Here is a 26,388-nt window from a genome sequence, read left to right as displayed (position 1 = left end):
CGCATAGTCCTGCACTGTGAAGCGCATTTGGAACGCACAGTCCTCACTGTGATATACATAAGGAGTGCACAGACCTGCACTGTGAGGTGCACGCTTTATACATGTTAAGGCTAATAATATTATTTTTTTTTTTTTACTAGAGGAAACTCCAAATATCACTACTATGGTCTCCGAATAAAAGCCAGCTCTCCCCTCTTGCGACTCATGGAGGATCAGCAGCATCTCGCTATGCGGCAACAGCCATTCTCCCAGAAACAGAGGTAATTTTCTACAGTCTCCTCCCCCTGTGGTATTCATACTAATCAATAATCAGTCATTAGTGATTCCTGCTCCTCTCTTGTGTCTGTTGTCCTTTTAAAGCTGGTTTAATCTGTTTATATTTTGCCTTCCCTGGTTCCTCCCTTTCCCACATCAACATGCTAATGACATTTGTAAAGAGAACCTTTACATTATCATTACATACCTAATTTTATACCCAGTGACCTAATCACTGGATCTCTTTGTATCTCTATGCAATGCAGGCAGATCACGAATGGTGGGAGAGACCAGCAGGGTGCTGTATGTAGGTTTTTGAAAACATCACAGTGGGCTGTATTTGCCTGCAGATCACCCATGTGTACTGTTGTGCCTCCATCATTGAAATAGCTGAAATCCAATGAATGAAAGGAGCAGGTTGGGAACAGTACAGCTAGGGAAGAAAGGGCTTAGGTGATGCTGGATGTCCGCCAGCCCAGAAATGAGGCAGGCTCTGATTGACTTGTTGCAGCTTCTAAAAAACACTTTAAGAAGCTTGTAGTCTACAGCGAAATTAGAGTAAGCAATTTCAGTAGAGGAGAGGAGCCTGTACAACTGTGCAAGACGGAAGGTAAAGCCGGATTTTAAGCTTTAAGTGGAAGGGATTGTTTCTATTTTTAATACTGTTTGTTGGGGAACACGGTAGGTCTCTGGGATGTATACCCTTAGGGTCCTGTAAATGGTAGGGCACTTTCCTGCTTGGTGTCTAGCAGTAGAAGGAGATCATATAAACCAGGCATCACTAAATGGCGGATCCAGACCGAGTTCCACCCTTTAGGATTCTTTCTGCCCACAGACATCACCACTGCCGCTGTTATTCTCACAGAGCTGACAGTTGGAGGCAGGACAGCTCTGGACAGAAGGCGGGTGCTGCCTGAGTTAACAAGCAGGTGATTGGTTGCGAAGATGCAGGGCAGTCTTTGCACAAACATGGGATTCTGACCTCTGCTTGAAAGAATTTTTTACTGACTGGACCTCCGTGAATTTTAATTCAATACCCCTGATATATACCTTTTCATGTCATGGTTTGAGGTTTTTTGCACAAAAAAAAAAAAAAAAAAACTTTTTTGCTTGCACATGATTGGATGATGGAAGTCAGCAGAGCTTCTGCTCATTTACTAAGCTCTGGAGCAACTGCCTTTTGCAAAGTGCAAAGTGATTTAGTAAATCAACCCCTATGTCTCTTAAATGAATGTGCTGTGCATAGGGAGCGCACAGTCCTACACTACGGTGTGTTTAGGGAGTGTTCAGTCCTGCACTGCAGTGTGCATAGGGAGTGTTCAGTCCTGCACTGCAGTGTGCATAGGGAGTGCTCAGTCCTGCACTGCGGTGTGCATAGGGAGTGCTCAGTCCTGCACTGCGGTGTGCATAGAGAGTGCTCAGTCCTGCACTGCGGTGTGCATAGAGAGTGCTCAGTCCTGCACTGCAGTGTACATAGGGAGTGCTCAGTCCTGCACTGCGGTGTGCATAGGGAGTGCTCAGTCCTCCACTGCAGTGTACATAGGGAGTGCTCAGTCCTGCACTGCGGTGTGCATAGGGAGTGCTCAGTCCTCCACTGCAGTGTACATAGGGAGTGCTCAGTCCTGCACTGCGGTGTGCATAGGGAGTGCTCAGTCCTGCACTGCGGTGTGCATAGAGAGTGCTCAGTCCTGCATTGCGGTGTGCATAGAGAGTGCTCAGTCCTGCACTGCAGTGTGCATAGGGAGTGCTCAGTCCTGCACTGCGGTGTGCATAGAGAGTGCTCAGTCCTGCACTGCAGTGTACATAGGGAGTGCTCAGTCCTGCACTGCGGTGTGCATAGAGAGTGCTCAGTCCTGCACTGCGGTGTGCATAGGGAGTGCTCAGTCCTGCAATGCGGTGTGCATAGGGAGTGCTTAGTCCTCCACTGCGGTGTGCGTAGGGAGTGCTCAGTCCTGCACTGCAGTGTACATAGGGAGTGCTCAGTCCTGCACTGCGGTGTGCGTAGGGAGTGCTCAGTCCTGCACTGCGGTGTGCGTAGGGAGTGCTCAGTCCTGCACTGCAGTGTACATAGGGAGTGCTCAGTCCTCCACTGCGGTGTGCGTAGGGAGTGCTCAGTCCTGCACTGCAGTGTACATAGGGAGTGCTCAGTCCTGCACTGCGGTGTGCATAGGGAGTGCTCAGTCCTGCACTGCGGTGTGCATAGGGAGTGCTCAGTCCTCCACTGCAGTGTACATAGGGAGTGCTCAGTCCTGCACTGCGGTGTGCATAGGGAGTGCTCAGTCCTGCACTGCGGTGTGCATAGAGAGTGCTCAGTCCTGCATTGCGGTGTGCATAGAGAGTGCTCAGTCCTGCACTGCAGTGTGCATAGGGAGTGCTCAGTCCTGCACTGCGGTGTGCATAGAGAGTGCTCAGTCCTGCACTGCAGTGTACATAGGGAGTGCTCAGTCCTGCACTGCGGTGTGCATAGAGAGTGCTCAGTCCTGCACTGCGGTGTGCATAGGGAGTGCTCAGTCCTGCAATGCGGTGTGCATAGGGAGTGCTTAGTCCTCCACTGCGGTGTGCGTAGGGAGTGCTCAGTCCTGCACTGCAGTGTACATAGGGAGTGCTCAGTCCTGCACTGCGGTGTGCGTAGGGAGTGCTCAGTCCTGCACTGCGGTGTGCGTAGGGAGTGCTCAGTCCTGCACTGCAGTGTACATAGGGAGTGCTCAGTCCTCCACTGCGGTGTGCGTAGGGAGTGCTCAGTCCTGCACTGCAGTGTACATAGGGAGTGCTCAGTCCTGCACTGCGGTGTGCATAGGGAGTGCTCAGTCCTGCACTGCGGTGTGCGTAGGGAGTGCTCAGTCCTGCACTGCGGTGTGCATAGGGAGTGCTCAGTCCTGCACTGCAGTGTACATAGGGAGTGCTCAGTCCTGCACTGTGGTGTGCATAGGGAGTGCTCAGTCCTGCACTGCAGTGTACATAGGGAGTGCTCAGTCCTGCACTGCGGTGTGCATAGGGAGTGCTCAGTCCTGCACTGCGGTGTGCATAGGGAGTGCTCAGTCCTGCACTGCGGTGTTGCAATCCCTGTAGTAACTACAAATTCAGGTATTCAGAGAATTTAGGTTCACGAGAATCTGTCAGGTAAGAGACAGATTCTCTTGATAGGGGTACCCTCATCCAGTTTTATCCACCTTCGCTGCATTTTGCTGCTTCTGTTAGTGCCCTTGAAATAACCTGGTATCTGGTAGAGGGGAGTATATGAACTCCTTCGCTTTCCCTAGGATGTAGTGCTTGTCATTCGCTTTCCCTAGGATGTAGTGCTTTTACCTAAGAAAGCAATTGCCTCACCCAAACACTGTCATGGAGGAGAGGGAGCAAGTCATTGACTCTGTATACGTTCTAACATTGACTGTCATGGCGCTTAAACAGGGATCAAAGTCAGGGCTCTGACAGACAGTAGGTGGGGGGAGCTGAATAGGCCATTTCATAGATTCTCTTTTCAGTTAACATGCCCTGTTAACTTGTTCCATGAGCCACTTTGTGTATCTGAAAACTTTTGTTTCTCCAAGGATGAAGCCCATTCAGAAAATGGAAGGAATGAGTAATGGGATAGGAGGAGCCCAGCAGCCACCCTCTGGCCTTTCAGATATCAGCTCCCAGGTTCAGCAGTACCAGCAGTTCTTAGGTAGGTGATAAGTGATAAGTTCCCTCTCGTGTACATACATTACCAGGCTCTTATGTCCCATCTTCTGTGCAGATGCCTCCCGGACTCTGCCTGAGTTTTCAGACATGGACCTACAGGAAAAACCACTTCCTGATGGAGTCACTTTGGCTGACATCAAGGCCTTCCAGCTGCTTTATCGAGAGCACTGTGAGGTAAGTGATTGCATTTTGTCCTCTTCATTTCTTTATGGACCTTCTCTTCTATTCTGTCCATAAAACACACTTCAAGAATATGTAATTCCAACATTTCATATTCCTGATATGTGCCTGCTGTACCATGTACCTGGAAATGTATCCTGTTCAGTGTGGTCAGTTCTCTAGCTGTGCCGGGAACTCAGACTTGTCCTGAAACCCCCTCCCCAGCCATTCACTGGGAAGATCAGGGTCTACTGCTTTTCCTGCCCCAGCTCTTTATGCAGCTGAGAACAGAGGGAATATGTTCACTTTTTCAAAAGAGGGGTGGGGTATTATTTATAACGTTTTTTTTTTTCTTTGTTTTTTTTTTTTTTTTTTATCTATACACAAATGTTTTGCCTTTCATTTCTATTTTAAACCGAATGGGTTGTTTTACAAGGTGATTGTTCATATGTACAATCACTTTAAAGCTGAATTTCAGGGGATCAGCTACTTTGTAGGTATACCATGAGTTAAGTCTAACAAGGTGCCTGTCTATTCACAGCTGACCGGTCTATTGTGCTCCAGAAAGATAACTTCAGAGCTCTGATGCTGCTCACTGTGGTCTCAGTTCCTTCAAGAGCAGAGTCACTGGAACTGCTATACCCGCCCCTCCCCTCCTTCTACCCATTCACAGAAATCTCTGTATTATGTGAACTCCTTCATGAAATACAAAGGCTCCTGTGAATGGGCAGTATAATGTAGGGGTGGGCATAGCTGCTCTGTGTGCTTCTCTGCTCTTTCACAGCCTTGAGTGTCCCATGTATCCTCCAGGAATGCAATAAACCTGTCACATATAAATAAATATAAGGAAGTCCCAAAGATGGCATGAACCTAACTGGACTAAACTTATAGTGTTCCTGCTGAATTCCTGGAACTTCGCTTTAAAGCAGAACTCCAAGTAAACATCTAAATACTCACACAGAATACATATATTGGATCTGTTTTACCTGCCAAAAGATTTGTATTTTTATTCATTCAATTCTGAGATCTACATGAGTCTTACCAGACAGCACAGAGTAATTGGTGGCACGATTTTCACTAAGGAATATACTGCTAACTCCACCTCATTCCCAGCCTGCTGACAAGACAATGATGAAAGCAGCAGGAAACGGATGAGACATTTGTCTGCTCTTTCTTGCTTTCTCCTCCTATTAGCCTGTTACTTGTCAACACATTTGCATGCAGCACACTGTATAGGTCTTAGTGCTGCTGTACTATATTTCACATGTGCTGTTAACGTGTTTTGGTAGATTATTACCAGTTTTTAGAAGGGTTTTTTAGTCCTGTGTTAAAGCTGAGCTCCACCCAAAAAGGGGTGGGGGGAGCGGGTACCTGGTTTTGACAAGTACCCCCTCCCACTTATAGCTGACTTCGCCACAGGAAACTCATCTGGGAGTTTCAGCCCCCCCCCCCTCCTTCCCCCTGCTGCCGGGCCATTCACAAAGTGCAACACACTTTGCGCATGTGAAGTAGGGAGCCAGCTGTGAAGCCGTTTCCCTTACCTAAGATGGTGGCAGTAGCACCCAAGAGCCGATTGAAACAATCAGCTTGGGTGAAGACACCTCTAGATTCGTAGACAGTAAGTGTCCTTATATTAGGTCAGCACCTGGAGCTCTGCATTTAATAAAGTAATGGAGAAGCATTTAAGATGAGTGATTTTCAATGGTACAGCTAAATTGATGCACTTAAAAAACATCTTTCACGTTGACCCTTTATTCATAGGCCTGGTTAACATACAGAATATTGTAAATTCCATTGACACTGAGCTACTTTGACCATCTAGTTGTATCCCTGTAACAAAGCTCCACAAAAAAGGACTGTTGGAATAGGAGAAAGGTATGTGCTTTGTGAAATGGGCTCGCCTCCCTTCCCCTGATATACCAGTCAGTCATATAGATGTCTCTTTATTGGAAAAGAGAAATGGACAGAGGACGCACCAGCCTAGCGCATTATCTTTAAAACAATTTATTGTAATAGACATGTATACACATTATACTCACAAAACGATTATGAAACATGGGCAATAAGCAATGAGGGACCGCCAGGGGTCTCCACTGGGCATCCTCAGCTGCCGAAGGCCGTGGAAGGATGTTGACTTCCGAAAAACCGCTTACGCGTTTCGGGGTGTTCCCCCTTCATCAGAGCTCTGATGAAGGGGGAACACCCCGAAACGCGTAAGAGTTTTTTTGGAAGTCTACATCCTTCCACGGCCTGCAGCAGCTGAGGATGCCCAGTGGAGACCCCTGGTGGTCCCTCATTGCTTATTGCCCATGTTTCATAATCGTTTTGGGAGTATAATGTGTATACATGTCTATTACAATAAATTGTTTTAAAGATAATGCGCTAGGCTGGTGCGCCCTCTGTCCATTTCTCTTTTCCAGTATCTGCTTTCGGTTACCACAACCCGTTGAGAGTGGCAGCACAGCCTGAATTTACTACAATTCGACCTGAATCGCATTTTTAGGATACCAGCCGCAAGGCCACCCCTCAAGCGCAGGAGTCATTTGCTCTTTGTAGATGTCTCTTTACGGTTGACTTCTGGGGTGGTGCTTCTATAACAGGATATCCCCCATTGATGTTTTTAAAAGTGGGGAGATCTGAGCTTCTTGGATCTAGAATTCACTTGTAGTATAGCCTGGCACACAAAGGTAGCCCAGCGGGCTGAACAAAAAAAAAACTCCTGAGGAGGTTGCAAAGAGCTCCCTGTACTAACTATGTGGTGTTAGTACAGCAATCTCCCCACTGAGCTATTGTGTTCTGTGTTCCCCCCCTCCAGCTTCTGATTGGTCATAATGGACAACCACTTTTTTTTTTTTTTAATATATAAAAAGGCCCTTTTAAAGACTATGTAGTAAATGTATTTAGGTGCTGTATTCCTTGCTTTACAATACACTGATATCTGATTAGCAGAACTGCCTTTACTTAAGAGCGACTCGTCTTACTAATAGACTTCTCGTGTGCCACAGGCTATAGTGGATGTGGTGGTGAATCTTCAGTTCACCCTGGTGGAGACCCTGTGGAAAAAATTTTGGAGGTTCAACCAGACTCAGCACAGCGACAGCCCTGTGTGCGTATCAGTACAACCACTGGACACCTTTTGTACCTCAAATGTTTCCTTCCCCAGTCCCCTGCTCCCCCACTATATCTCCATACCTATGTTTATGTTCCTCTGCAATGATCCCCTTCTCTTTTTTTTTTTTTTCACCCTACAGAGATGATGAAGCAGAGAAACGTTTGCCAAAGGACAGTTTGGTGCTTTTGTCAAAGTACGAGCCTTTGCTGAAATGGAGCCGGGACTGTGACCACTTGCTATACCAGGGCCTTGTGGAGACCCTCATCCCGGATGTGCTACGTCCAATTCCCAGTGAGTGTTTGCTTGTAGCCAGAAAAAATTAATAGCAATCCAGTTCAGCAACTAAAGAGGGCCAATCATTTTTTCCTTATGTGTATATATATATATATATATATATATATGCCTATTCTAATTGTGGGAGCTTTCACTAGGCATTGTGGGTCCTCTTCAATGGGAGCTGACTGGGGGGGGCAACTGAATCCTTTTTTTTTATTTTTTTGGCACTTTTTTCGTTTACAAGTTTAAATCTGTATTTTTTAGTAGATACACTAGGGAATAAAATGGCGATTGTTGCAATCTTTTATGTCACATGGTATTTGCACACCGGTTTTTCAAATGTAGTTTTTTTTTTTTTTGGAAAAAGTACACTTTAATGAAATAAACACAATATTAACCCCAATTTATTTGCAAAATATGAAAGATGATGTTACGCCGAGTAAGTAGATACCTAACATGTCACGCTTTAAAATTGCACACGCTCGTGGAATGGTGACAAACTACGCTACTTAAAAGTCTCCATAGGCAATGCTTTAAAAATGTTTACAGGTTACCTGTTTAAAGTTAGAGGTCTAGCAGTATAATTATTGCTCCCGCTCTAATGTTCGCGGCGATATCTTACACGTGTGGCTGAAACATTGTTTGCTTATGCATGCGCATCCTGAGTATGCATTCACTTCTGCACACAAGCACAGAGGAATGGAGGCGCTTTAAATATTTTTTTTATTTTTTCCCTATTAATTAATTTATTTGTTTATTTTACACTGTCCCTTTTAATTTTTTTCATCACTTTTTTTTTATTCCTACTACAAGGAAGGTAAACATCCCTTGTAATAGAAATAAGGATGACAGGTCCTCTTTATTGAGAGATCTGGGATCAAAAAGACCCCAAATCTCTCCTTTTACCCTTAAAAGCAAAAGATCAAAAAAGAAAAAAAAGAAAAAAGTCATTCTTGTCCTCCAAGGCCACTATCTAGTCTCTCATTACCTCTGTGACCAGCGGGTAGCACTCTTCAATCGTTTCTCAGGCGTGCCAGTGAAAGTTGTAAGCCCGAGAAACACCAGTAAGCGGCGGAAAGGGGATGTACCCCCCCCCCCCTTTCCTTTGGAAAGTAATGCAATGGCTAATAAGCTGCTCAGACTGCCGCTGGCTGAAAATAAAGATGGCGGGGTTATGGCTGATAGCTTCAGCCATACCCCAGTAAACCACTTGCAAACTGCAATGTATAGACTGTATATAGTTATTGCAGTTGGCAAGTAATTGTAAACTTAAATATTTAATAAAAATAGAATTTATAACAGAAGGCAATACAGGAAATCACTGCCAGACAAAAAACAAAAAGCAATAACAACAAAAAAACACTCAATAACATAGATATAGCTCTACAAAGACAGACTTAAGCAGGATGCTCCAACTACCTTGAGGGTCACATAGAGGCTCCATGGTATGATATGATTAATGCATTTAACACTATAAAACAGGAGGCATAACGACAGATCTTCAAGCTTCCACCATGATAGGGGCTGTAATTTGGTTAAATAAATGGGGGGCACCATCGCTCAAAGAAAGGCGCAGTTAGGGCATAACACCCCAGAAAATATAATAAAAGGGGCGTAAGATACCAGTAAAAAGAACGTTAGGGGAACGGTCACACTGATCGTTCTGTAATGGTGTCTGGGTGCTCCAACAACGGGTTCCAGATTTTGTCAAATTTAGTTGGACAACTTCTACTGCTGTAGGAAGCCTTGTACAGGAGAAGCATTGAGTGAACCAGAGAATTCCATTGCTGCAGGGAAGAGGGACTAGAAGATTTCCAGTGAAAAACTATACGTTTTCTAGCCTAATTTACCAACCTACTCCAAAAGCACTCTCGTGACCTTGTGGGGGGCTAAGGGCTCCACCAAACCCAATAAGCAGACTCAACTCGCAAAGCACTGAAATGGCAGTCACCAAAAAGATAAATTGGAAGACTCTTGTCTAAAAGTCAGTAATTACAGGACAACTCCAAAAGATGTTCCGGGACAACTCCAAAAGATGTTCCGGGACAACTCCAAAAGATTTCCCGGGACAACTCCAAAAGATTTCCCGGGACAACTCCAAAAGATTTCCCGGGACAACTCCAAAAGATGTTCCGGGACAACTCCAAAAGATGTTCCGGGACAACTCCAAAAGATGTTCCGGGACAACTCCAAAAGATGTTCCGGGACAACTCCAAAAGATGTTCCGGGACAACTCCAAAAGATTTCCCGGGACAACTCCAAAAGATGTTCCGGGACAACTCCAAAAGATGTTCCGGGACAACTCCAAAAGATGTTCCGGGACAACTCCAAAAGATGTTCCGGGACAACTCCAAAAGATGTTCCGGGACAACTCCAAAAGATGTTCCGGGACAACTCCAAAAGATGTTCCGGGACAACTCCAAAAGATTTCCCGGGATAACTCCAAAAGATGTTCCGGGACAACTCCAAAGAGGAGGGCAGCTGAATCTTTGCATGTTCGACCAGTACTAGTATTACTGTCAGTGACTGCACAGACCAAGGCGGGTCTGATTCTCAAATAGCACAGCACTTCCTAATCACATTAACATGCAGCATGTAGCTGAATGATGAGCGTTTTTAAGGATCTGTTAAATTAAATCTGTCATAGGAGAAATGTGGCTGCCATGCCTGACCTCCTTTTGGAAATGCTCATCTGGCTGCTTTGCATCACTGATGTTGAATATGTATGCAGATTAGAAAACTCAGAAGTCTTTATCTGCATATTTTTCAATGAGGCCAGAAGATCAGAATGACAGGCAGAAACTATTTAAAGAAAAAAAGGTCAGCCGTGTCAGCCTCCTTACAGGTTTCCATTACCCTGTGGGTGATTTCTGTACTATGTTGTGTTTCTATAGCATGACATGCAGGTAGCAATTTCCCAAACTCTGTTTCCTCAGGTGCCCTGACACAGGCCATCCGAAACTTTGCCAAGAGTCTAGAGAGTTGGTTGACAAGTGCAATGATGAATATTCCAGAGGAGATGGTCAGAGTGAAGGTAAGATGAACAGGAATCATTCCCTATTCTCAGTGGCGCTCCCAGTGGTTATTAGTGGAAATGCAACTCAGAAGATATTAAAGCGGTTGTAAACCCATATTTTTTTTTTCCGCAACCTGAAAGAGAAAGACATAATGAGCTAGTATGCACCGCATACGAGCTCATTATGAAATACTTACCTTAGAACGAGCCCCTGCCGTGCCGCCCGCTTACCTGTATGACGGGCGACCTCTCCAGTCGCCCGTCTCCTGGGATCGCGGCATCCGGCCATCTGATTGGCCGGAGCCGCGGTGACGTCACTCCCGTGCACGTGCGCGGGAGCCGACGGTAATGGCACGGGGCTCTGAAGGAATGGCACCAGCGGCCGTTCCTTCAGAGCGCATGCGCTAGTGATGTCACTGGCTGCATGTAAGGTAAATATCTCTTAAACTGTACATGTTTAGGAGATATTTACAGTACCTATAGGTAAGCCTTATCATAGGCTTACCTATAGGTACAAGTGTCAGAGGAGGGTTTACTTCCTCTTTAAGATAATTGCAACTATTTCACACTCAACAGTGGATGATTGCCAGTCACATAAGATACTTGTAACATCACAAATGGCCTTCTGCATGAATCTAACACATTCTTCTCCTTTCAAGAGGTGGCTTATATGACTAGCTTCTTGACTATGGTCACATGTCTCTTCAGTTTCCAGGATTACTGTTCAGGCAGAGATGCAGACTGGACAGCTGTGCCTAAATGTCACTCCTCTAAACCTTTTAAGAAGAGAACATTGGTCACATGAGCCATTGCCAGAACAAATTATACTTGTTGCATAGCTAAATATCCAACTGTCACTTATTTACCACTTTATAGGGATGCACCGAAATGAAATTCTTGGCCGAAGCCGAATAATAATGAAATGCTTGGCCGAAGGCCGAATACCGAACGCGGTGTTTCGCATTTTTTCCATTTATTTTGCCAATTTTTTCACCATTACAATAATTAAATGGTAAAAATTTGCTTTTTACTATTTTGTGTTGCTTTTCAGATAAATAAATCAAATAACAAAAATACAATTTCAAAATATTCTGTAAATGGTAGCGGTGGCCAGCGAACCTCTCCATGTGGTCACTATGCAGCTGCTCAGGCACTGGACCCAGAACACTGCGGTGATCAGTGGAGGAGGGGCATTTCCAGCTTCCCCAGGGATCCGTCAGGTAAGTACACTGTGCCAGTCTGGACCAATACAAATCATATCCACATGTCGGCTTCAATGTTATTTATACCTAACCGGAGTGTACTAGTATTACACACAGCGATCACTGTACACATGGAGCACACAGGGGCTCATACACAGTATCTGTGCTCCCTCTTACCAGGCTCCCCCTCGTCCTCCCACAACACATGCGCACACTGCATGCTCCGCTCTTCTCCAGCAGCTCTCTCTGCTCCTGGGGACTCAGCTCAGCTGGGAGATGCCGAACCAGCAGCGTCCTTCCAACCTCCTTCCCCCCGCATCCATCTCTCTATCACTCTCAGGCTACAAACACAACTTCCGCCCAAACAGAAAGGATTTCTTCAGGAAACATCGCGAGACTTGAGCAGTCCTCTGTTGTGTATAGAAGAGAGCAACCGGAAGTGACGAGGATATGTGGAGGTTTAACTGCCTGGTAAAGCCTGAGGTGTGCACTCCTAGTGGTAAAAATAAATCATTTACTACAGAACTTCATTTTCGGCAAAATTTATTCGGCCTATTTACTTATTTGGCCGAACACCGAAAGTGCTTTTTTGGTTATTTTCGGCCGAATAATTTCGGTTGCCGAACATTCGGTGCATCGCTACCACTTTATATATATTTTTAATATATTACCACAATGGCTAACTGCCTTTATAAGAAACGGTTCTGTGGAAATAAGTCTTCATGAGTCAATGCGTCGCCCATTTCTGCTGCTTCAGGATGCATGAGAAAAATAATAGTGGTAATTGAAGTTTAAAAGTGGGGGAAAAAATAAATATACTGTACATTTACAGCTGAGTTTAGGTCATGGTTAACACCTTACATGCGTGTGCGTAATAGGAATGCAAGATACCCCTGGGTGGGCAGTGGAGAACAATGGGGCAGGGTGTCCTGAAGAAGCAGAAATGGGAAATGCGTTGACTCATGAGGACTTTATTTCCACACAACCATTTCTTATAAGGCAGTCAGCCATTGTGTGACTATATTATTAATATATAAAGTGGTAAATAAGTCGCAGTTGGATATTTAGCTGTGTAACAAGTATCATTTGTTCTTATTGACGTTGTTTGGTCACATGTATTTTACTTTTTTGTAATTAAAATATTGTATGTTTTTATACATCATTGTGCGTGTCCCCCTCCATGCCCGTAAAGTCTAAAGTTTTATTTATTTATTATGTATCTGCATAGTCTTTTTTTCCTAGTCCTATTTTCTACAGAACCACTGGAAATGTTGGCACTAAATCAGAAATAATAAAATGCTTCTAGTTCTCATCTTCTCTTACTATAAATTTTTGTGCACAACCTACTGTGAAGGTTCTTAAATCTTCTTAAATTCCTCTTAAATATTGAACAAAACATCATGGAATTTGACTTTCATTGATAATAGTTGATAACTTGCTGACATACCACGTAGCCTAAGTTTTGTGCTATGACCCATGCTTTCCTTATATCTGTGTATTTTGCACTGCTGGTTATATTATATAACACTATCTGTGTGATCTCACTGTTATTCCGGACAATGTTTTTTAGTGCTTATATGAACATATCCTGTTCTGTACTGTATTGCCAAATTTGACCAATAAATAATTTATAAACCAAAAATAAAAAATAAAATGCTGTAGCAGTTTCTTTTCCTTCTGTCTTTTATGATCCAGGTTGGTGCTGCAAGTGCCTTTGCCCAGACTTTGCGGCGCTATACATCGCTAAATCACCTGGCCCAGGCCGCCCGCGCTGTGCTGCAGAATACTGCTCAGATCAACCAGATGCTAAGCGACCTGAACCGTGTAGATTTCACCAATGTGCAGGTAGCCACATCTCTGTCTTTTTCATTTTTCACTTCTTCCTCTGTCATGTATTCAGCACTCTCACATCCTTCTGTGTCTTCTCACATGGGGAAATATTGTGTTTCTGGTGTGGTTCTCCAAATCAGAGGTGAACTGTCCCCTCTCTGCCTCTTGTATACCACTGTACAAGCCATTTCTCTGACGTTGTTCTCTAGCACTGAAGATTATGGTCTACTCTCTCCTCCACCCTGTCTCTGGTGTTTGTCCTCCAGCACTGAAGAGTATGGTCTACTCTCTCCTCCACCCTGTCTCTGGTGTTTGTCCTCCAGCACTGAAGAGTATGGTCTACTCTCTCCTCCACTCTGTCTCTGGTGTTTGTCCTCCAGCACTGAAGAGTATGGTCTACTCTCTCCTCGACTCTGTCTCTGGTGTTTGTCCTCCAGGACTGAAGAGTATGGTCTACTACTCTCTCCTCCACTCTGTCTCTGGTGTTTGTCCTCCAGCACAGAAGAGTATGGTCTACTCTCTCCTCCACTCTGTCTCTGGTGTTTGTCCTCCAGCACTGAAGAGTATGGTCTACTCTCTCCTCCACCCTGTCTCTGGTGTTTGTCCTCCAGCACTGAAGAGCACGGTCTACTCTCTCCTCGACTCTGTCTCTGGTGTTTGTCCTCCAGCACTGAAGAGTATGGTCTACTCTCTCCTCCACCCTGTCTCTGGTGTTTGTCCTCCAGCACTGAAGAGTATGGTCTACTCTCTCCTCGACTCTGTCTCTGGTGTTTGTCCTCCAGGACTGAAGAGTATGGTCTACTCTCTCCTCCACTCTGTCTCTGGTGTTTGTCCTCCAGCACTGAAGAGTATGGTCTACTCTCTCCTCCACCCTGTCTCTGGTGTTTGTCCTCCAGCACTGAAGAGCACAGTCTACTCTCTCCTCGACTCTGTCTCTGGTGTTTGTCCTCCAGCACTGAAGAGTATGGTCTACTCTCTCCTCCACCCTGTCTCTGGTGTTTGTCCTCCAGCACTGAAGAGTATGGTCTACTCTCTCCTCGACTCTGTCTCTGGTGTTTGTCCTCCAGGACTGAAGAGTATGGTCTACTCTCTCCTCCACTCTGTCTCTGGTGTTTGTCCTCCAGCACTGAAGAGTATGGTCTACTCTCTCCTCCACTCTGTCTCTGGTGTTTGTCCTCCAGCACTGAAGAGCACAGTCTACTCTCTCCTCCACTCTGTCTCTGGTGTTTGTCCTCCAGCACTGAAGGGCACAGTCTACTCTCCACCCTGTCTCTGGTGTTTGTCCTCCAGCACTGAAGGGCACAGTCTACTCTCTCCTCCACTCTGTCTCTGGTGTTTGTCTTCTAGCTCTGAAGAGCACTGTTTCTTCTCTCTGCCACTTGTGTCTGGTCTTGCCCTCCAGCACTGAAGTATGGTCTCCTCTTACCTCCATCCTATGCCTTCTCTGTCTTTTTCATTTTTCACTTCTTCCTCTGTCATGTATTCAGCACTCTCACATCCTTCTGTGTCTTCTCACATGGGGAAATATTGTGTTTCTGGTGTGGTTCTCCAAATCAGAGGTGAACTGTCCCCTCTCTGCCTCTTGTATACCACTGTACAAGCCATTTCTCTGACGTTGTTCTCTAGCACTGAAGATTATGGTCTACTCTCTCCTCCACCCTGTCTCTGGTGTTTGTCCTCCAGCACTGAAGAGTATGGTCTACTCTCTCCTCCACTCTGTCTCTGGTGTTTGTCCTCCAGCACTGAAGAGTATGGTCTACTCTCTCCTCGACTCTGTCTCTGGTGTTTGTCCTCCAGCACTGAAAATTATGGTCTACTCTCTCCTCGACTCTGTCTCTGGTGTTTGTCCTCCAGGACTGAAGAGTATGGTCTACTCTCTCCTCCACTCTGTCTCTGGTGTTTGTCCCCCAGCACTGAAGGGCACAGTCTACTCTCCACCCTGTCTCTGGTGTTTGTCCTCCAGCACTGAAGGGCACAGTCTACTCTCTCCTCCACTCTGTCTCTGGTGTTTGTCTTCTAGCTCTGAAGAGCACTGTTTCTTCTCTCTGCCACTTGTGTCTGGTCTTGCCCTCCAGCACTGAAGTATGGTCTCCTCTTACCTCCATCCTATGCCTTCTGTGTGTCTTTGTATAAAGCCATGTCTCTGAAGTCATTCACTAGCATGGAGGCACAATTTCTCCTCTATCCTCCTCTTGTATACCGCTGTACAAGTCATGTCTCTGTCCTCCAGTACAGAAGGGCCCTGCCTCCTTTTCCTCCAACTCTCACTCATCCACATGTCTCTGTACAAGCCATGTCCTCCAATACAGAAGTCCTTCCTCCTCTCCCCCCATTCTGTCTCCTGTGCGTCTTTGTACAAGCCATATCTTTTGGGTTGTCCTCTAGCACAGATGGAGGCTGTCTCCCTTCTCTGCCTCTTGTATACTGCTGTGCAAGCCAAATCTCTAATGTTGTCTTCCAGTGCAGAAGAGCTCTGCCTTCAAATCTCACCCATCCATGCATCTCTGTACAAGCCATGTCTATGGGGTTCTCCTCCAGTACTAAAAAGTCCTCCTCCTCTCCTATCACTCTCTCCAGTGTATCATTGTTTGTCCAAGCCACGTCTCTGGGGTTGTCCTCTAGTATAGATGGATACTGTCTTCCTCTCTGCCTCTTGTAGACCAATGTGCAAGCCATGTCTTTGGAGTTGTCCTCTAGTACAGAAGTGCTGTCTCCTGTCTCTGCCTGTTGTGCTCTCTGTTGTTCTCCAGCACTGAAGCATGCTGTCTCTTCTCTCCTCCTTGCCTTTGTACAAGCTATGTCTCTGGGGTTATCCTCCAGTACCGAAGAGTCCTACTTCCTCTCCCCCCCCTTACTGTCTCCTGTCTGTCTCTGTACAAGCTATGTTTCTGGGGTTGTCCTCTAGCACAGACATGTACTGTCTACCCACTCCTCCACTCTTTGCCTCTTGTGTATTTCTGGTGTTTGACCATCAGCTCTGAAGTGCACTGTCTCCTATGTCTCTGAACAAGCGATGTCTCTGGGTTTGCCCACCAGCATTGAAGCACTGTCTATTCTCTTTTCTTCCTATACATGCCGTTTCTCTAGTGCTCTCCTCCAGCACTAAAGCACGGTCTCCTCTCTATTCTTCCTATACATGCCGTATCTCTAGTGCTCTCCTCCAGCACTAAAGCACTGTCTCCTCTCTATTCTTCCTATACATGCCGTGTCTCTAGTGCTCTCCTCCAGCAATAAAGCACTGTCTCCTCTCTATTCTTCCTATACATGCCGTGTCTCTAGTGCTCTCCTCCAGCAATAAAGCACTGTCTATTCTCTTTTCTTCCTATACATGCCGTGTCTCTAGTGCTCTCCTCCAGCACTAAAGCACTGTCTATTCTCTTTTCTTCCTATACATGCCGTATCTCTGGTGCTCTCCTCCAGCACTAAAGCACTGTCTCCTCTCTATTCTTCCTATACATGCTGTGTCTCTAGTGCTCTCCTCCAGCAATAAAGCACTGTCTCCTCTCTATTCTTCCTATACATGCCGTATCTCTGGTGCTCTCCTCCAGCACTAAAGCTCTGTCTCCTCTCTATTCTTCCTATACATGCTGTATCTCTGGTGCTCTCCTCCAGCTCTAAAGTGCATTTTCTCCTCTCTTCCCCCTACGTTCCTCCTCTTGTGTTTCTGTACGAATCAGGTCTCTGAGGTTGTCCTCCAGCATTGAAGCAAACTGTCTCCTCTCTCCTCAGGAGCAAGCATCCTGGGTATGTCGCTGTGCAGATCGCGTTGTCCATCGGCTGGAGCAGGACTTTAAGCTGACATTACAGCAGCAGAGTTCCCTGGAGCAGTGGGCTGAGTGGCTGGATAGTGTCGTCTCCCAGGTGCTGAAGCCACATCAAGGCACACCCGGTTTTTCCAAGGCTGCCAAACTCTTCCTCCTCAAGTGGTCCTTCTACAGGTAGGAGATGACAGTTTTAAAATAAAACTGCATTCGTTTTGGACAGAGGGTGGAAAGGATAGAAGCTCTGACAAGATTTTTGCTGTCTGGGTCCTTGTTGGGCAGATTTATCCACTTTTCCTGACCTGTTGGCACCAGTCACCAAGACAGGAAGTGAGAGGAAATCTTTTCACCGGTGAGCAATAAAAACCTGCCAATTTCCAGACATACTGAAAAAAGGGTTTTTTGTTCCGGTCTGAGATTTCCCTTCATTTTCTGTTGTGCTGTAGTTGTGAAGTATGAGGGAAAGATATGATTGGACACAGAACCAGACACATGACACGGACTCTTCTGTTTTCATTTCTAGCTCGATGGTAATTCGAGATCTCACTCTGCGCAGTGCGGCCAGCTTTGGCTCCTTCCATCTTATCCGCCTGCTTTATGATGAGTACATGTACTATCTGATAGAGCATAGGGTGGCCCAGGCCCGAGGAGAGACCCCCATCGCTGTCATGGGAGAGGTAAGACCAACAGCTGCTCCTCTCTGTAGTCTCAAATGTTGATGATCTATATAAACATGTACCCTCCGTATACCCTCTTCCTTTTACCTAAGAGTAATGTCTTGTTTTTTAGTTTGCAAACGTGAGCAGCTCCTCACAACCCATGGATCAGGACAAGGGTAAGTGTGCAACTACTGACAGGAGGACCGGATGATGGTTTCTACATGAGTCCAATATATACACTATATTAACAAAAGAATTGGGACGCCTGCCTTTACACACACATGAACTTTAATGACATCCCAGTCTTAAGCCTCGTACACACGCAACGATTATCGGCCGACCGATCGTCCGACTTTTGTCCAGAGTGGTGTTTTGTTGGTTGGAATGTGCCTAGACTGCACACAAATTTTCTCGCCCAACAAAAATCGACTTCGGAAGTGACGTCATGTGTTGGTTTGCTTTCTTTGTGTTCTTTCTTCTCTGAGCATGCCCAGTCTTGCTCATTAGATTTTTCCCTGTCGAAATCTGTATTGACTGCACGAAAATCGGCCGTGTTTTGACGGCCAACAAAAATTTTATAGTCTGCACACCAGATTTTTTTCGTCCGAAAAGTCGGAGTCGGTTGTCGGAAGCATCATACTAACAAGCCGGAAATCGTCAGATCGGACGTTGGCCGAAAATTCCCTGCCAATTTTCGACACGTGTGTATGGGGCTTTAGTCCGTAGGGTTCACTATTGAGTTGGCCCACCCTTTGCAGCTTTAACTCTTCTGGGAAGGCTGTCCACAAGGTTTAGGAGTGTGTCTATGGGGAATGTTTGACCATTCTTCCCGAAGTGAGGTCAGGCCCTGATATTGGATGTGCCCTTCAGTGACACCATTCTGTGATCATCAGTGATGCCAATTTGTGCCCATCAATGCCACCTATCAGTGCTGCATAATAGTGCCTCCTCATCAGTGCAGCCTATCAGCGCACGTCAGTGAAGGAGAAAAATTACTTACTTACAACATTTTCTGACAGAAACTAAGAAAAACCAAGTGTTGATTGGGTACAGCGTTGCATGACTGTGCACTTGTCATTCAAAGTGCGACAGCGCTGAATCTAAAAATTGGCCTGGGCAGAAAGGGGGTGAAAGTGCCCCGTATTGAGGTGGTTAAATATGGACCATCTGTGTGACAACTGTTTTTTGAATTACCTCACTAATTGAACACCACACTGCTTTATTTTGAACACGTCCCTTTCAATTATTGATTCAGTTACACAGAATCAGCAGCATGCATGTCATGTCTGTTGGTTTTCTATTACTCTACTACATCTACTAGTAAATTTTATTTGCCATGTAGGAATATAATTTATACAAAAGCAGTGATTGATTTGTGACATTGGACTTCTATTATTTTGAAGTGTATCTGTCTCCCAGGACGGTGTGTGTATAATACACGGCATAAACATTCATACATTTGCCCCTGTGCTTTAGATGTCCACCTCTTGATTAAAGTATCGTTCATGAAAACCACCCTAAAACAGAGTTTATAGAAGCAACAGGATGATCTAGCTTCAAAGTTGTGCACACTGCATCAGTAAGAGCCACAACAGTCTCCTTTACCTTGAAAATATTATTCATAGACAGTGACTCTTCAGGGGTAAGCTCATCCAACAGGAATTTAAGTGAATCTCAATAAAACAGAGCCTCAGTGACCAATGGCTCCAAACCCACATCACAAAAGTGCATAAATAAGTGCACTCCTGTGACCTAATATGGTCATATTTTTCTTTTAAGATGTTTCTGGTTGTGCATGTCTTTCCTTTGCCATGAGTACTCAACCTGTGGCCCTCCAGCTTTTGCAGAACTACAAGTCTCATGAGGCATTGCAAGGCTGACAATTACAAGCATGACTCCCAAAGGCAGAGGCATGATGGGATTTGTAGTCCTGCAACAGCTGGAGGGCCACAGGTTGAGCACCCATGCATGAGCCATGCAATTGTTTGTTTTTAGTACAGGTCCAGAAAGAGCTTGTAGAGAATGCTACTCGGAGCTCGCCAGCATTTGGTTGCCAGTAGTAAATATAAACTTTCTCTTGCGTCCTCCGACAGTCGCCGCCACTTCATAATCTTCACTAATGGGGGTTATTGACCTTTGCTCCGCAGGAGTAGCTAGGCAACAAGATTTGTTAATATCAAAGCTTTTAGCATATCACACCCCTAGGGGGTGGTTCCCTCAGTCAATACCTCCCTGCTTCCTGCATTCTCAACTCAGTTTCTAATGCCTAGCTTAGGAGTAACAGGCTGATACTGTGCTGGGGCTTTCTGTCTCAGCCTTCTATCTTCTTTTTGATTTTATTTTGAGTATTTTTCTCTTTCTTGTGCTTAGCTGTTCTTTTTCTCAGCATTAGTTAGTTTCTTCGGATGAAGATGATCATGCGGTGCTGGGTCTCGGTCCGGCCACCCTGGATCCCAGGGTTCAGGGCCAGGAGCTTCCCAGCCTGCCGTCGAGCGTTCAGCTCAGGTTTCCCTGGCATATTGAACGACCCATCCCTGTTCGCAGCAGGGATGCTGCCTGTGAGGTGGCTACCTCACCGGACGCCATTTGCGGTTTCGCACCGCAGTTCCACTGCGTCCCGGTTGCGACACTCCCTGTCCTCAGTACAGCTGTTTGGTCGCTGGAGAAGGCTCCCCACGCCATCCGGACTGGTAAGTGCAATTCTATGTGGGGACCTGTCTGTTTTGGGTGTCAGTCTGTGACTGTGTGACCCTGCATGTCTGTGTATGTGCTGAGCTCCCTGTCAGATTCCTGTGTGGAATAGCTGCCTTTCTGTGGGCTGCGGGGGGGGGGGGGGGCTTTCCCGCTCTGCTATGTGAATGTATGGGGCAGACGGGGTTTTTGACATGCTGTGCGGCGGCCGCTCCTGCGACCCGCCATGTTTTTGCGGCAAATTATGGTGACCGGTCCTGTGTGGTGCGGCGCGGTGTTTTGGCGCCAAACGCCGCCATTTTAGCGGCGATCGCATGCAGCCACATGTCGGCGCCATTTTCTCATTGCCTGCATCCCTCAGCCGAGCGGCCATGTTTGTGTAGCCTACATAGGCTTTATAGGGCGGTCAGTCATTGCATCACTTCCTTTTGCTCTGGAACAGCGATCGGTGGCAGCAGCACTGTGTGGTCTCTCCAGGTTTTTACCTTGCTTTTTCCTGTATTTCTTGCCCAGTGTCCTTATCCCTGTGGGGGTCGGTGCAACAGTAGTGTGCGGTGGTCTGCGCTCGCCGCGGTCTTAAAGGGGCAGTTCTCCTTTTTTTCAATATTGCTGGGGCATGGATTCTCAGGATTGCAAGTTTCCTCCCACCCTGGTGGGGGGCCAAGGGGCTGCTGCATCCCCCGAGGGGGCTGATCTGGCTGCTATTGTGGCAAATTTGGCTTCTCAGGTGCAGATGCTAATGGCTGATCGATCCGCAAAACGGCCCAGACTGTCTATTTCCTCTGATTCAGAGGGCGATGGGGCTGCTATGGCTGGAGTGCCCTTCTCAGGGTCTCGCTTATCTCTAAACCTTGGGGGGTCTGAGGGGGAGGCTGAGGTAGAAGGGGTTGATAATTCTCCCCCTGGCTCGCCTGAAGAGCTTGCACTCATGGATGAGTTGGTTGCTTCTATCAAGGAAACGCTGCATTTGCAGGATGAACCATGTCCTCCTGCTTTGATGTCCTCTTATGGGACGCAAAGAAAACGCAAAACAACGCAGGTTTTTCCTTGCTCTGCGGAATTTCAGCGCGCTGTTGATGAGCAATGGCGCAATTTAAAGAAGCCATTTACTGTGCCAAGTAAGTTCAAGCTGCGTTATCCCTTTACACCCTCCGCGGATGAGCGTTGGTGTGTGCCGCCTCAGGTGGATCACGCGGTGGCGATTTTGAATAAATCTACTGCGATTCCTGCTGAGGATACCCCGGTGTTCCAGGACCCTACGGACAGGAGATTGGAGTCTCTGGCCCGTCATGCTTATACGGTTGCTGGCTCTATGCTGAAGCCTATTTTTGCTTCCATTATGGCAGCCAAAGCAGATTGGACGCAGGTGCTCAGGCGCACCCTGGTGGCTGACTCTGCCCCGCCAACAACATTGGCTATGGTGGATCAAATTCATCAGGGTGTCATGTATTTGTGCGATGCGGACTTGGATTTAGTCCCTTTGGCTGCACGCCTCTCAAGTGTGGCGGTATTGAACCGTCGCCTGATATGGCTGAAATGTTGGTCGGTTGACCAATCTTCTCGCAAGACTTTAGCTAATTTGCCCTACGCGGGATCTCGCCTTTTTGGCGAGTCCTTGGATACTCTGATAAAGGGAATTTCCGGGGGTAAGAGCACTCTCTTGCCCCAAACTCATAAGAATAAGTTTGTTCGCGGTAAGAAGAATACCTCGTTCAGGCCCTCTCAGGGGTCCTTTCGTGCCTTTCGGTCGCACTATAAGGGCAAGCCCTTCAAGGGCCAAGGCTCCCAGCAGAAGCCGTGGGCAGGTAAGCAGAAGTCCGGTGTAACGTGAGAATTACCTACCCCGTGAGAGAAACCTACCCCTCGTCACTTCCGGCCAGGAACAGCTGAGCAGCGCAGCAGTGCGCATGCTCACAGCCCCGGATACCTAATGGAAGAGCTGAGGATCAGACTAGTGCGCATGCGCACTAGTCTGAAACGATCTCGGTGTCCGTTAAAAAAACCTACCGACGCGGCGGTGACATAAAATAGCTGTGCTGCACTATGAGTCATCTCCGCTCCTGTCCCGGTCACTTCCCTGATCTTGGCTAGCAAATATAAAAGCGGCTGGCGGCTCCGTGATTTATCTTTTCATACAGCCGCCGCCGCTTTTTATGAGCGGAGATGACTCCTAGTGCAGCACAGCTGTTTTAATGTAACTGCTCGCGTTACACAGACTGCCGTGAACCGGAAGTGACGGGGGTAGGTTTTTCTCACGGGTAGGTAATTCTCACGGAACACCGGCCAGTCCGGGTCCGCTGCCCATGCCAATTCCGCCTGAAGGGGCGCCCTCACCCGGTTCTGGGGTGGGGGGACTTTTGCTCGGTTTTCTTCAACCCTGGCTGGCCCGTATTCGGGACAGGTGGGTTCAGGAAATCGTTTGATCTGGATACAAGATCGAGTTACTCTCTCAGCTGGCGAGCAGATTTTTTCCCTCAAATCTTCAGCTGTCTCCGGAGCGATTGCAGGATCTGCACCTGGCGGTGCGGGATCTGCGGGCCCAGGGAGTGGTGGTTCCGGTGCCTTATCGGGACAGATTTCGAGGGTTCTATTCCAATCTGTTCACTGTGCCCAGAAAGGAGGGCAAGGTACGTCCGATTCTGGACTTGAAGGCTCTGAACCGATTTGTGCGGGTTCGCAAGTTCCGCATGGAATCTCTGCGCTCAGTGGTGGCTGCCCTGAGTCCGGGGGAATTCATGGCCTCCATCGATCTAAAGGATGCGTATCTTCACATCCCCATTTTCGAAGGTCACCAGAGGTACCTTCGTTTTGCCATTGCGGACGATCATTACCAATTCGTGGCGTTACCCTTTGGTCTCGCTTCGGCTCCGCGGGTTTTCACCAAGGTGCTTGCGCCGGTCCTGGCTTTGTTGAGAGCCCAGGGCGTCTCTGTCTTGGGGTATCTGGACGATATCTTGATTCGGTCTCCGACCAGTCAGGGCCTGGTCAACGACCTGTCCATCACGATGCAGACTCTGCAGGATTTTGGTTGGACGATAAATTTTCCAAAATCAACGTTGTGTCCGTCGGTTCGTCTTCCCTACCTAGGGATGATCCTGGACTCTGTTCAAGCGAAGGTTTTCCTGCCGGAAGACAAGCTCCGGACGCTTCAGGACGAAGTCAAGTCCCTCAGGGACAATCAGTGCTCGTCACTCCGGACGTGTATGAGGTGTCTGGGATTGATGGTCTCGGCTTTCAAGGCGATTCCCTTCGCCCAGTTTCACACGCGGGATCTTCAGGCGGAGATCCTGGCCAAGTGGGACGGGCGTCCGCAGTCCCTGGATCTGAGGATCTCATTGAGCCAACGCACCAGAAGGGATCTTCTGTGGTGGCTCCAGTCCCCGGCGGTGTCAGGGGGCAGATGTTGTGCGCGAAGTGGGGTTCCCCGGATGTGGACCTGTTTGCGTCTCGTCTAAACCACAAGGTGGAAAGGTTCGTGGCAAGAACGCGCGATCCTCGGGCGGACGCCTCGGACGCGTTAGTAGCGCCCTGGCATCAGTATCGTCTGATGTATGCCTTTCCACCGATTCAGCTGCTGTCCAGGCTCCTTCGCAGGTTGGCCTCGGAACCGCACACGGTGATTCTGGTGGCGCCAGACTGGCCTCGCCGGTCTTGGTACGCAGACCTCGTGAATCTGGCGGTCGACGCTCCGTGGCGTCTGCCTCTTCGAGAAGATCTTCTGTCTCAAGGACCGATATTCCATCCTGCTTTACAGTCGCTGGCTTTAACGGCCTGGCTGTTGAAAGCCAGGTCCTGAAGGATAGGGGTCTCCCCCCTGAGGTCATTCCCACTTTGATCAAGGCTAGAAAAGCCTCTTCGGGGAAGATTTACTACCGTACTTGGAAAGCATACTTTGCCTGGTGTGAGTCCAGGGGGTATTCCCCTCGCTCATATTCTGTGTCGAAAGTGTTGGCTTTCCTCCAAACTGGTGTGGACCAGCGTTTGGCGCTGGCCACAATTAAGGGTCAGGTTTCTGCGCTGGCCATCCTTTTTCAGCGCCCGGTGGCGTCTAATTCATTGATTCGCACCTTTGTTCAGGGGGTGCGACACTTGGTCCCTCCTAGGAGGGAGCCTTTGCCTCCATGGGACTTAAACCTTGTTCTGTCCGTGTTGCAACATGCTCCTTTTGAAAAAGATCAGGGAGATTTTGTTGTCTCTGTTGTCCAAGAAGGTTGCCTTTTTGGTGGCGATCACTTAGGCTCGCAGAGTGTCGGAGCTGGCTGCTTTGTCATGCAGCTCTCCCTATTTGGTGATTCATTTAGATAAGGTGGTCTTGCGACCTAAGCCGTCTTTTCTTCCGAAGAGGATCTCGGAATTTCACCTCAATGAGGACATTGTCTTGCCTTCGCTTTGCGCGAAGCCTAAACATCCGAAGGAGGTGGCTTTGCATTCCTTGGATGTTGTTCGGGCGATCAGGGTTTACCTGGCATCGACTAAGTCTTTTCGCAAGTCGGATTCCCTATTTGTCCTTCCAGAGGGAGCTCGGAAGGGCATGGCGGCGTCGGCTTCTACCATCGCCAAATGGATCAGACAGACCATTGAGCAGGCCTATGCTTTGAGGGGGAAGGTTCCTCCCTTCCCTGTGAAGGCGCACTCTACCAGATCTTTGAGTACATCTTAGGCCTGTCATCATCGGGCTTCTGTGGCCCAGGTGTGTAAGGCGGCGACTTGGTCGTCCGTTCACACCTTCTCAAAATTTTACAAAGTGGATGTTCAGGCATCGGCAGATGCTTCCTTTGGCCGTAAAGTTCTTAGTGCGGCAGTGCCTTAGGGTCCCTTGTTTGGGTCCTTGGCTGTTGGGGTGTTTTTACCCCTAGGTTACTTGTTCTTCCTGGGTTGTTGCTCCTGTTGAGCACTTTTTTCCTGTTGCCCAGTTGGTTTTCTTACTTTGGTAAGGTTCCTTTTTTTCTGATGTGGGTACTGCGTTGCTTTAGGCGCGGCTGCGTTTTTCCCACCCCTCATGTCTACACTGCTCTGGGACGTCCCCATTAGTGAAGATTATGAAGTGGCGGCGACTGTCGGAGGACGTAAGAGAAAACTGAATTTTTGTAAAATCTTACCTGTAAAATTCCTTTCTCTGAGTCCTCCGACAGTCGCCGCCCCCGCCCCTCTTTTGGGGTTTGTTTATGTACTCTACTGCTATGCTACTGAAACTGAGTTGAGAATGCAGGAAGCAGGGAGGTATTGACTGAGGGAACCACCTCCTAGGGGTGTGATATGCTAAAAGCTTTGATATTAACAAATCTTGTTGCCTAGCTACTCCTGCGGAGCAAAGGTCAATAACCCCCATTAGTGAAGATTATGAAGTGGCGGCGACTGTCGGAAGACTCAGAGAAAGGAATTTTATAGGTAAGATTTTACAAAAATTCCGTTATTTGTATTCAGGATTTCATATTTTACTAACAAAAAAAAAATAAAAAGTACAATTGATTTTTTTTCTAATGCACACCAATTAAAATATATATATATAAAAAAAAGGTACTTAGTAATTTTTGTCTATTTAATTCTGCCTGCCCAGATGAGGAAGAAGAAGAGGAGGATGAGAGTGATGAGGAAGTAACCCATGAGCTTTCACTAAATATCGATTCCTCCAACACATTGGAATCCAGCTCCCTCGAACCACCGAGCAAGCTAGCACGTACGGACTCCCAGGGGATATTTGTGCATGTCCCGTCCACTACCTAATCAGCACCTAATTGCCAACGCT

At 47.2% G+C, this 26,388-nt stretch overlaps 1 protein-coding gene across 1 annotated transcript; it reads left to right on the top strand.

Moving 5' to 3' along the window:
- Nucleotides 1-140: 140 nt before the first annotated feature.
- LOC309544114 (MHC class II regulatory factor RFX1-like) lies at nt 141-26,388 on the top strand (the record flags this gene model as incomplete). The annotated part of the gene is made up of 11 exons (XM_082276495.1): nt 141-260; nt 3,804-3,919; nt 3,992-4,110; nt 7,101-7,201; nt 7,347-7,498; nt 10,420-10,517; nt 13,397-13,546; nt 17,261-17,469; nt 17,816-17,969; nt 18,082-18,127; nt 26,200-26,388. Coding segments are annotated over 11 exons (1,432 nt in total), but the record flags the coding sequence as incomplete, so codon positions are not given.

The sequence above is a fragment of the Pelophylax lessonae genome (genome assembly GCF_965119305.1).
Source record: "Pelophylax lessonae genome assembly, contig: HAP1_SCAFFOLD_1049, whole genome shotgun sequence".
NCBI lineage: Eukaryota > Metazoa > Chordata > Amphibia > Anura > Ranidae > Pelophylax > Pelophylax lessonae.
The sequence above is the reverse complement of the archived record's forward strand: the minus strand, read 5'-3'. Positions and strand labels throughout refer to the sequence as shown.